At 41.0% G+C, this 13051-nt stretch overlaps 1 protein-coding gene across 2 annotated transcripts in view; it reads left to right on the top strand.

Moving 5' to 3' along the window:
- Nucleotides 1–13051, top strand: part of cd37.L (CD37 molecule L homeolog) — a 70217-nt gene that overhangs the window by 45769 nt on the left and 11397 nt on the right. For both annotated transcript variants that reach the window (NM_001097832.1, XM_018224211.2), the window contains 4 exon segments: nucleotides 1768–1840; nucleotides 6507–6631; nucleotides 9345–9419; nucleotides 12565–12669. In NM_001097832.1, the coding sequence (NP_001091301.2) occupies nucleotides 1768–1840; nucleotides 6507–6631; nucleotides 9345–9419; nucleotides 12565–12669 (378 nt within the window).

Genomic DNA, 13051 nt, shown 5'->3' with positions numbered 1-13051 from the left:
CCACAAGACCAGGCAAATTGCCTTTTCATAGACAAGCAAACAACTGACCCGTTGACTGAGCAGAAATGCTTCTATACACACATAAACTGAAATACTATCTGTCAGGCATGTTTTCAGGTTTCAGGTGACAGGGAATGTATCTGTGTCAGAAATGTTACTATCCCTCTGTTGTGCTTGTAACCTTGTTTTTTTAAGAAGTTGCTGCTTGTTATCAAACCTTCCATTTACTGCTCATCTCCCCTCTTATTAACCTCTGCCAAGTCTTGATGAATGGGACATTCCTGTTTTTAAGCACAGTGCTGAAGGTTAAATGTCACATGTACGTGTGTCTGTATGGGCCCACTGGATAAACCTGTTCCACTGAGTTTTCTGTTCTTTAAGATGAATACAAGAAACAAGCAGAGCAATGGAACGGTTCAGGTTACTGAAAGGAGCAGGAAGGGGCATATCGAATTTTTTACAATCAGCTTAATAATATTGGCAATGAGAAATAGTATATGGGACCTGATTTAATTTTGTGATAAAAATAATACCTTTACTGGAGCACCTCCTTAAATCCTGTTAAGGTCCTTGTCGCTGTCACAAATGTCTTTATGTTTTCCCTAGAAGTAAATAGGTAGTCAGCTCTGCCGGCACCAAGGAAATATGAACTATGAATGAATATGACTTACTACCATCTCATTTATTTGCCACGGCACCATTTACAAAAGCATGTGACACCTCTTATAAGACATATTATCACTGCCTTGAACAGTGGTGCACAGGAAATATATCATTTGAGGCCTAAAATTTCTCTCGAAATGGTGCATATTCATAAAATGAGTACCACTGTCTGAGAGAGGTGGTAGAGTAGCCCTTTGCCTTAAAGGAAGAGTAACACCTAAAAATGAAAGTGTTGAAAAAAAGTAATGATAATATAATGTAATGTTGTGCTGCACTGGTAAAACTGCTGTGTTTGCTTCAGAAACGTATTATCGTTGCAGTGTAGAAATGGGGGCAGCCATTCAAAGCTGAAAAAGGCACAGGTTACACAGCCTATAACAGATAATCTCTGTAGTATGTAATGGGATTCTTCAGACCTTATCTGTTATCTACTGTGTATCTTGTGCTTGAACGACTGCCCCATGGCTACACAGCAGCTTGTTTATATAAACTATAGTAGTGTTTCTGAAGCAAACACACCAGTTGTACAGTGCAGGGCAACATTTAGTACATTATATTGTCATTCCTTTAAAACACTTTCATTTTTTGGTGTTATTGTTCCTTTAATACAATTATTTTAGAGCATGGTTATCCTGGAGTATTAGTTGCCCATTAAAGATATCATGCCATGACGCTAGGTGAGAAGAAGAGTAGATGGTATTCAGCCAGACTCCTCTTACTTACTTTCAACTCAGTTATTGTTAGATATGTGCAAGGGATGGGCCATTGTTATTGCAGTGCCATATGATTGTGTCTTTATATTAATTCAGAAGTAATCCTAATTTTCAGCAGACCCCATGTCACATGCCTTCATGCGTGGACACACATGTCAAGGCTTCCACTGCTTCTGCAATCGGCAACACCACTCTGCAACTCTGCATTTCGGGGCCAGGAATGTGGGGGAGTGGGCCATCACCTTGTCACCTTTTTTGGACTTGTCTTTCATATCACACGTTCCATGTAGTTCTTGCATACAGAGAATTCTCTCATAACATTGATTTCAGATGTTCTTTGAGCTGTTATGTGGATTGTTAATTCAAGTCTCACTCTTGTTTTCCTTGCCAGATCCTAGGAGGTGTGTTGCTCTGTTTTGGGCTATGGATTCTATTTGACAGAGGCAGTTTTGCAACTATGATAGGTAAGTGAGATCATTTGCACTGAATGTTACATATTTTTAGGCAGTGAGACCTTAAGCAATGTGCTTTCAAGCCCCCCGTCACCTACTGTTCTTTTCATTTGTGCACTGTAAATATAGGAAGTAAGCATTGTACAAAGCCCACATTGGTAAAATAATAAGGTGATGGCACCACATTAAATATATTTAATAGTTTACATGCAGAATAAAGACAAAGGGGAAGTCTCACTGTCCACCCAAGTTTAAAGGAGAAGGAAAGCTCCAAGACAGTTTATTGCCAACAGATTAGCCACAATTGTGCAAGCTAGAACGCTATATTTATTCTGCAAAATGCTTTACCATACCTAAGTTAACCGCTCTAGATACTGTCTCTGTTTGTTTAGGATAGAAGCTGCCATATATGCTTGGTGTGACATCACTTTTTGCCTGAGTCTCTCCCTGCTCACTTACAGCTCTGAGCTCAGATTACAGCAGGGAGGGGAGGAGGGAGGGGGAGAGGCACAAACTGAGCATGCTCAAGCCCTGCCCTGGAGATTTATGCTGAAAACAGGAAGTCTGATACAGAAGCCCATGTGAACACAATAAAAGGAAAGAAATGCTGTGTTTCTTTTGACAGGAGACTCATAGCAGCATTACTTTGAGGGTTTACTTGTGTATTTATATAGACCTTTCTGATAAAGCTTACTTAGTTTTAGCCTTTCCTTCTCCTTTAAAGGTTGTATACTAGCAACTGAAAAGAGGAAAATGTAGTGAGATCCCCAAAATAATCAAAACAAAAAACGGATTAATTAAAAGTACAAAATCATTTATTAAGACATAGCGAAGTGGCCTAATGCACCTTGTGCCTGTTGGGGCACTTACTCATAGTAACACAAAATGCGTTAGGTCTCTTCCCGATGTACTAATAAAATTTTGTACTTCTAATTAATCAATTTTTTGTTTTGATTTTTTTGGGATCTCACTACATTTCACCTCTTTACTGTGCACTGTAGCCTGGATATTTAATTATGTGAAAGGTGCAGCCCATCTCTCTTATATCAAATTAAGATGTAGTAAATGTCATCTCTATTAGACCCCCACAAAAAGAAAATTCTAATGAAAAGAAATATATAATTCCAGCAGTTACTGAGCCCCCATATCTTTATATATAGGATGATATTCTGCTTCGCATGCATATCTTGAAATTGCTTATCAGTAAAAGAATTAAATTCAGCTGTAACCAGAAAATTGCTTTTTGCCACCCCTGGTAAAGTGCCACTTCTTACACTTGACCATTGCCACTAGTGTGCAAAGCTTTATAATGACAACCTAAACTTTAAAGGAGAATTCAACCCTTAAGCAAAAAAACCCATACCCCTCACTCCACGCTGACCCCCCTCCCTCCTCCCCTCAGCCTAACTGCCCCCCCCCCGGGAAATGCCCCTAACTTTTTACTTACCCCTCGGCACAGATTCAGGCATCGGAGTTCACCACAGCCATCTTCCGGGTCTTCGTGTTTTCTTCTGCGTTTTGCCAATTTCCATCCATTTTGGCGCATCTGCAGAGGGAGCTCCCGGTGCGAGCAGCCATGTGATGTCACTTGCATGCGCATAACACGCATGTGACGTCACGCGCATGTGCATAATGAACATTTCGGGGGAAGCTTTTCATTATGAGCATGCGAGTGACCAGACATGGCTGCTCACACCGGGAGCTCGCTCCCCGTGCGGGTAGCCTAGCGCTGGTGGGGGCATTTTTTTTCACAAAAAACTATTGTCATCCCCAACCAGAATGCAGGCTCTATTAGACCGCACCTTTGGTTGGGAATAAGATTTTTACCCAACATGTGCCCTTTAACAGAGAAATTGAAGCTATTCCATGTTTGGTTCTTGCAAGGTAGATCATTAGATTACCAGTATACAGGGGTATAATAGACTCCTAATAACAAAACACAAAATCACAACAAGAGGGTGAAGGCAACAAAACATCAGAAAATACCTTCATATTGGTGTCAGTGTAAAATATTTGACTTGTGTAAGCCCTGTAATTGCCCTGTTCTGCATTGTGCAACACAGCTCAAATGTTTTAAACCTTCTATATCCTACAGTCTTCCTACATATAGCCAGCGCTTCATGCTCCAAATTGTTTTCTCTGCTTCACTTTGCATGCTGCTTCCCGACCTAAATTAATTGATGCTGGTATCTTTGCTCCGTTTTTTAATAAGCATTCATACCCACATCTCAGTGACGTAACTAGAGGGGGAAACGGCCGGGAATCGTGGCGCGTGCGCTGCCGGGGGGGCCCTGAAGGGGGTGCAGGCCCTGGCCCAATCGCACCCCCTGCTCCCCCGGTAGTTACGCCACTGCCACATCTTATCATACTGACCTGCAGGTATGGGACCCCCTTGCACTGTGATGTCTCACTAAAGGGGCCCCACCTCCAGCTTGGGAACCTCTGTCTTAAGACCTTTGTTTCTTGGTGAAGAGAACAAAACATCTGATATTTTTCCATGTGTCTTCTTACCAATTGCAAGATTTAAAAGGTATCAATACAGAGATTAACTGGCCCCTGCAGGACCGGAACTATGGGTAGGCAGAAGAGGCACGTGCCTACGGCGCAAAGGCAGAGGTGCGCCAGGCACATACTAGGGCGCCTGGTCGACTTGGCCCGGCACTGGGCCTCTGCATAGTTTAAACCTCAAATTCACACTGTAATCCCCTGTATTGTTCACACCTGTGATCCCCCTGTATTGTTCATACTTCTGACACCTCTATTGTTCACATCCTAAAGCCTGTGCTGTTCTACCTGAGACCCAGACTGAAACTGCCCACATTGTTCACCTGTTCAGACTTTATACAAAATGCTAATGGGGCACCAGCACTGTGTCACTGTATGTAGTACATTTTAGACTGGTCCTGATTCCTGTCTCCTGCTCTGTTCTGTCTTCCCTATGCTCCCTGTGTGTGTCATACTTTGCCTGCTCTTTGCACCCTGTGTTTGCCATACTCTGCCTGACCTATGATCCCTATGGAACACAAGCCTGGTATTTGTTCTGGGGGTTTGTTAGCATTTGAAAATTATTGTTAGAGGCCCCTAAGGTGTTTAATTATATGCTGGGGTACTGTATTATACACAGGGGAGGTGTGTTATACACAGGGGAGGAGGAGGCATATGGATTTAAGGGTATGTCTTAATATGACTTAACATTTTTCACATATGAGTGGCATCCCTGCCAGTCCTGGGCCAAGGTAGTTTGGCACCCTAGGCAAGAGCTTCAATCAGCGCCCCCTGCCCTGCATTACCATTTACCTCCTTACCATGATGGTTTTTAAATAAAGAAAGCAAGAAAATTTACAACACTTTTTCATTTATATTACTGCCCCCTGTACCTGTACCAGCAAGCTCAGCAGTCATCCATTATACAAACCCCCCGTACCTGTGCCAGTAGCCATCCATCATACTGCTCCTCCGTACCTGTACCAGCAAGCTCAGCAGCCATCCATCAGACAGCCCTCCTGCAGCCATCATATTGCCCCCAATCCTTACCTGTGCCAGCAACAGCCAAAAATAAATCTGATCACATCATATTGCCCCCAAGTATTTATGTACCTGTGCCAGCGCCCAGCCCAGCAGCAACAGCAAATATATGGCCCCAAATCTGTACCTGGCTGTGTCAGCAGGAAGCTTCACACTTTCACAGTAATATAAAGAATGTCTTCAGTTCAGTGCAACTGTGTAAGGCTGAGAGCAGCAACCGTGAGCCACACCAAGCAGCCCCCCAGCTCTCTGCCTCTCTCTGTCACCCAACCGCATCAGTGACGTCATATACGTACGTCGCGCTGCTCTGCCGCACTGCACAGAAGGAGCTATTACTTGCTGGCAAGAGGGAGAAGGTGAAGGAGGGGGGATTCCACCCGACTGAGTGACCATGATTAATGAAACAAATTATTAAATAAACGCTTGGAAAAAATGAAGAAAAAAAAACCCTTTTAAAAGTGCGCCCCTCATTGATAGCGTCCTAGACAGCCGCCTACTCTGCCTACCCCTAGTTCCGGCCCTGATCCCTGCAGTGAGCACCAACCATCTGTTTTTTTGGTGTGCTATTAATGTGGACATGGTCTTGCGGTAACATGGGTGTGGTTTAAAGTGGGTGTGGTCTAAAACAGGGAGTGGCTAACACTGGCTTCCATTATCGTCCCTCCACCATGTAGATTAGAAAAATTCCGGCCCTCTTTACCATATAACTTGGACAGCACTGATCTACTGGGAAAACAACCAGCATGCAATGTCCTTGTTCATGACATGAGAAGGGGGCAATTCTACAAATGACATATGCCTGTAAAAAATGCATTTTAAAGATGGTAAACAAAAGATCCCTTTCATGAAGGCTGTTGCAAAAAGCCACATTAGTGACTAGAGAGTTATAATAAACAAAAAAGAGTCGGAGGTGCTGACATGTATGTGTTTGGCAAGCATAGTATTTCCATAAAACAAAACAAAACCAAGAGAAAGGAGAAATGAAGAGTGAATGTGCAGTTTCCAGGCTGTGTTCCAACATGTACATTTCTATGCTTGTGTGATGTCTCCAGGCGAAGGCTGAAAGTTTTAAAAAGCAGAGAATGAGAGTGATTCAGTCGTTGGTATTTATATAACCCATTTCTGATGCCCACCTTTGCCTTCTCTCCCTCAGGCTCCTCGGTGCCCACCTTGAAGGTCTGGTCGTATGTATTCTCGGGCGTGGGAATCCTCACCATGCTGCTGGGTTTCCTAGGCTGCCTCGGGTCACTCAAGGAAATCAAATGCCTGCTGGGATTTGTAAGCAGAACCATATAGATTTATTCCCTTCCAGCCATTAATTAGGATGTCTAGACTGCAGCCCCCAGCTACTGATCATGTACATTATTAGGGGGTGCTGGGAACTGTAGTTGGCCTATGGGAACGCAAAAGACTGGAAACATTTAGTTACAATTTTCATGGTGCTTTTTCTCATTTTAAAGTTATGATTTACCTGCTAATTATTTAACCTTACCTTGAGCTGTGCACTCAACCGTTATGCGCCACTAGCTTAGCCACTTCCCTAGATAAACACCTGCACTTTCCTGTATGCTTTATTAAACTAAGATGCATGCATAACCAGCAGGAAGCTTGTTCCAAAGTGGTATTTGGGTGGGACAGCATGAAGCTGACAATCAAGTGGAAGTGTATAGTAATATCAGAGCCAGGGTTGTTTTAGGGTAAGTCCACACAGGGCATTTTGGGTCGATTTGGTCGCCTGGCGACTAATCGCCTTGTTTTCAACCAATCTCCCCAAACGCCTTCCCTGTCTCTGGCTAAAATGAAAAAAACTCCAGCGCTAATCACATGCGGCGATTCGCTTTCCAAAGTTTCCTTGTGAGGCAACTTCCGGCGACTTCGGAAAACGAAGCACTGGCGTTTTTTCATTTTAGCTGGCGCAGAGTCAGGGAAGTCGTTTGGGGAGATTGGTCGCCGCAACAACGAGGCAATTAGTCGCCAGGCAACCAAATCTCCCCAAAAGCCCTGTGTGGCCTGACCCTTAAGCTGTGGTGGGTTCCCTAGAAATTCAGACTTTATCCTGTAATCAAAGTGACTCTGTCCCACGTATGCCCCTTTTGTTATTGTTAGATTGCAAAGCTCATCACTCTGTGATAGCATTTAGTTGTTGTTGACAGCTTTACATTGTACAGGTACAGAATCCGTTATCCGGAAACCCGTTATAGGCTATAGGAACAGCTGCAAAGGATCCATTGTGGACCCCATTAAGCTATTGGGACCCCATTAGTCTCTGATTAAGCAGGGGTGGAACTACCGGGGGAGCAGGGGGTGCGAGCGTGCCAGGGCCCGCACCCCCTCAGGGCCCCCCGGCAGTCCGCGCACCGTTCATATCCCGGCCAGTTTACAGAGGGGGGCCCGGCTGCACGTCCTGCGCCAGGGCCCGCCCCCCTCTAGTTCCGTTTCTGTGATTAAGTGCAGACCTATTGCATCTCATGCAGTCATACACTAGCTTGTTGTCTAGCAAAGGAAAGCAGTATAGCAAATGCAAATGCTACAGGTATAGGATCCATTATCTAGAAACCCGTTATCCAGAAAGCTCCGAATTACAGAACGGCCATCTCCCATAGACTCCATTTTAACCAAATAATTAAAACATTTTTAAAATGAGTTCCTTTTTCTCTGCAATAATAAAGCAGTATTGTGTACTTGATTCCAACCAAAAGATCCCTTATCTGGAAAACCCCAGGTCCTGAGCATTCTGGATAACATATACCTGTATAATTTATATTCATAGCCTGGCTTCTGGTATGTGCTTTTGCAGCTTCTCCTCTGATGGGTGTGCCCAACTAGATTTTATAATTGCTTCTTTTCATAATCACAGAATGACTTCAAAAGCATTCACCTCTTATTTAATCAGGATCAAAAGAGAGAATAATTATGAGCAATTATGTAAAAAAAATGCACATTTTTATCCTGTATTTATATAGGGATGTACAAAGATTATACATTATTTTCTTCAGTCCCTTCCCCAGTGGAGCTAGTGTCAGTTTTATGAGGACCCAATTAACCTACCAGTATATTTTGGAGTGTGGGATTAAACCCAATGAACTGCACGCAAGCAAAGGGGAGCATACAAACCCCTTGGAGATAATTTTGCAGAAGGAAATGTCTATTTCTATTTTAGAGTCCCTCTACTGAGGGAATCAGACACAGATCCTATAGTTGCACGGCACTGAAATATTTAAACGTTAAGTGACAGTTAATAACGTTTGGGTTCTGCATTTGTGGTTAATGTAATAATATGTAAAGGAGTGGGGAACAAAGAGTTCTATATTAGAGCATGAAAGATGAAACTGAATGCATAGTGTGACATTAGTGTTTCAGGCTTTTCAAGTTCAAGATCTCCCACTGTGGTTTACATATATGGGCAGCACTTATTATCTCCCAATAACTACATTTAAACAATTGTGCCCTGCCAAATGTCCAGTAAGTTCCACCCACCTGGGAGGTCTGTGGTTTGGAACTGTCCCATGGAACCATTGTAACAGCATTTTTACAACAGATTAGTCCATAATACAAGTGAACTCAATTGTTTCATAATGCTTTCATTTTTGGATGCTCGTTTATAGATTTTTATATGATTGCAAAATCCTATTTGGTCAGACACAGTGTCTGAGAGAACTGAATGGGTCTGTTCACTCTGTTACAATGACATTTAATCAGATTTTCTTGATCAGAAGGCGTTTCACATTGCAACTTTATTACAGTGACCTGATTGCTATAGATTTACAGACAGATCATAGTGAATGACACAGTCCAACTCTGCAGAATCCTTCAACAACTTTCCCTTTTCTGAATTTATATGCAAAACAACTTTTCTCCCATCATTACCCCTACACTGCACCACAACCCATTCCCCTCCATCTTTGCATTTGGTATATTTTAGACATTATTTATCATTTATACAGTTTTCTGCATTTGTTTTAATGCTTGTTTTTTATTTATATTTTCGCAGTATTTTGCATTCCTTCTCCTGCTGTTTTCTGCACAGATCACCATTGGAGTGCTGGTGTACACACAGAGAAATAGTGTAAGTTGATGACCATACAGTTTGTGTGTGTGTGTGTATATATATTTGATCAGGGCAGCAAACCGCTTCTATATTGGCCCCGGGTGCACGGCAAAAATTCCAAAATGTACTAAAAAAGACCTGCAACACAGAGATTTCTTATGATAGAAAATGAATATATTAGAAAGTGCATGTACAGCCAACATGACGTTTCGGTGATGTTTCTCAAGGCCTTAAAAAAGGTCATGTTGGCTGTACATGCACTTTCTAATATATTCATTTTCTATCATAAGAAATCTCTGTGTCAATTTAGGAATGAATCATCCTAGGACCAGCACTTCCCCTTGTGAAATTCTTCAACTTTTATTTAAATACACATGTTCGTGTCCAACGTTTCGTGGTTTTTTTTTGTATTGTTAACACTATTTAAGGCTTATTTTGCACATTGGATGTTATTCTTGATTAAAGGTCCTAACAAGGACCGAAACGTCGGACACGAACATGTGTATTTAAATAAAAGTTGAAGAATTTCACAAAGGGAAGTGCTGGTCCTGGGATGATTCAATCCTAAATTGAATTATGTGTCTAGGAAATTGGATGTACAAGAAAACCGACGTTTCAGTCCCTTTTGGGACCGTTATCAAGGTGCACACACAAACAACTTCACAGTTTAAATCCCCTTAGATGGGATACAGTGACATCAGCATACTATACCGAATCAGTATTTCAAGTGACATTATATACATTTTTCATTTTTGCCCTTTAAAAGGACTAAACATTCTTACAATCCGACATAATTACTGAAGCTGAAAAACACATCAATCAAACTGAACCATTACTTAATGGGCCCATTGGGAGGCAGAAACAATCCTGTTGAAAAAAAAGTCACCAAGAACATCAAAAGGTTTCAGCTAATTCTCCTGGACTTTAGAGATGACGTAGTACTCAATGCATCAAAAACGACACTGTTATATAGATAATAGTAGTATTATAGCATTTTATACTGCTGCTTGGTATCCATCCCTTTCCCAAAACAATTTAGTGTATCTGCCAGAATAATGATCTCCAGGTATCTGTAAATTATCTCAATGTTATGCTGAAGTCTGGCGTTTTCTGCATAATCTTGCAGTAGTATATAAAGTAGTTGAATATTCTGGTTAGAATGGTTAGTGAACCATGGTTTTTTCCAATGTATGCAGCGGGGAGTGTTTCCAAGTGACACCAATAAATTCCCTATCAGTATTGTCTGCATTTCAGTTTGATTACACAAGCTTTAGGCTGCCTACTTGATAGTTCCCTTCCAGCCTATCACACACAAATAACAGTTCATGATTGTCTATTACACTACGCCTATGTGTACATCATCATCTATATTCCATGGCTTGTCTACTGGTTTGACCCCTGCCTGCTCCCATCAACCCAAATACTGCTAATGTGGATCACGCTCTTCACCAGAGCAAGCTACATACAACATAAGATAGGGACAGAAATTAGCCTACAAGGAACCTTCTCTTATATTAGTTGGAGCCGAATAGGCATCTATATTTATCATATATATCATTAGTAACGGGCAAATTTGTTCCATTTCGCTTCACCGAAAAATTTGTGAATCTTCCATGAAATTCGTGAAATGGCAAAAAATTCACAAAATGTTCATGCCTGTGTCAATTCTGATGCTCGCGTCAATTTTGACACCGACGTTAAAGTCAATGGGCGTCCGAATAATGTTGACGCATGACGGTTTTGACCCAAGTGACTTTTCCGACGCACATACAAAATTTTTTGACTCATTTATTCGCCCATCACTACATATCATATATATATATTTACAGTATGTGCTGTACAGGTCGGGACTGGGAGTCAAAATAGGCCCTGGCATTCCAAGCACAACAAGGACCAAACATCACGCACCAGCCCACTAAATAGTGACTTTCTATGACATCTTATAGTAGCCCCTCTGGCATTTACCAGAATCCACAGATTGCCAGTCCAGGCCTGATATATTGTATATGTTTATATATTATCTAAGGGGCAGATTTATCAAAAAGTGAGCTTAGAACTTAAAGGGGTTGCTCACCTTTGAGTTAACTAATAGTATGATGTGGAGAGTGATAATCCGAGACAATTTGCAATTGTTTTTCTTATTTTCTTATTTGTTATTATTTAGCAGCTCTCCAGTTTGCAATTTCAGCAATCTTATTGCTAGGTTCCAAATTACTTTAACAACCATGCATTGATTTGAATAAGAGACTGGAATATGAATAGGAGAGGCCTGGATAGAAAGACGAGTAATACAAAGTAGCAATAACAATACATCCTTAAAGGGATACTGTCACGGGAAAAAATTCTGCAAAAGTCACATGACCAGGGGCAGCTGGGAAATTGACAAAATATCTAGCCCCATGTTAGATTTCAAAATTGAATATAAAAAAATCTGTTTGCTCTTTTGAGAAATGGATTTCAGTGCAGAATTCTGCTGGAGTAGCACTATTAACTGATGTGTTTTGAGAAATTTTTTTTTTCCCATGACAGTATCCCTTTAAAGAGCATTTGTTTTTAGAAAGACTGGAAAGAGTCAGAAGAAGAAGGCATATAATTAAAAAACTATAAAAAAATAAATAAATAAAGAAGACCGACTGAAAAGTTGCTTAGAATTGGCCATTCTATAACATACTAAACATTTACTTAAAGATGAACCACCCCTTTAATAAATAAAAACGCACCCACTTTCTTTTCATTCCTATGGGATTTTTAGAACTGTATTTATCAAATGATGAGTTCTAACTTGTCTTTCACCCATTGATAAATACAATTCTAAAAATCCCATAGAAATTAATAGAACGTGGGTGAGTTTTTATTTATTAAGCTCTAAACATTTTGATAAATCTGACCCTAAATCTGCCACTTAGCTGAGATATTTGAGTGAAATGCTGATACATATAAGCTAACTTCAGAACCTTGCTTTATATTATCAGTCTGATTCTATGCTACCCAGGAAGTTGCAGGAACTACTCCAACCTTTTGTGGGACTGATATGATTGGAGGTTTAGCCAGATATTCCCAGATTTAATAGCTAAGCACTGAGAATGTTGGGTGGGTGTTTGACTGTTTGATCTCACCTATTGCTTGCATGCTAGACTTACCCCTTTGTTATGTTTCCTTTTAGCTGAGTACAAGACTCGGCACAATTGTTGAATCTGTTATAAAAGACTATGGCTTGTATGGAAACCAGACAGATTTGGAGGAAGGCTGGGACTTTGCTCAAGAAAAGGTACAACCCAAAGAATTCCACCGTTATTTTCTATTTTTAACAACATCAAACACTCTATTGGTCTAAATTTGTTCAAAACATAGGAAAAAACCTGAGTCGTAAAAGAATATATATATATTAGCCAGTCTGCACCAGAGGAGGTTAGACCTAAGAGAAATGGCAAATCCTTACATCCCTACCTGTTGTCCACCATTGTTGACTCTAGGAACTAAATCTTTTCTGTTCCCATCTTCACATGATTGATATAGGCAGCAATGACAGCTGTTTCCTGTGCTTTGATGCTTAGGCCCATGCTTTTTCCATTATAGTACCGGTAATACACTTAAAAAAAAGAATATGATTAATTATATCTCTAATAGTTCTTCCATTGTTAATGAAATGA

The sequence above is a fragment of the Xenopus laevis genome, chromosome 7L (genome assembly GCF_017654675.1).
Source record: "Xenopus laevis strain J_2021 chromosome 7L, Xenopus_laevis_v10.1, whole genome shotgun sequence".
Classification (NCBI taxonomy): Eukaryota; Metazoa; Chordata; class Amphibia; order Anura; family Pipidae; genus Xenopus; species Xenopus laevis.
Note: the sequence above shows the minus strand (reverse complement) of the source record. Positions and strands in the feature narration are given on the sequence as shown.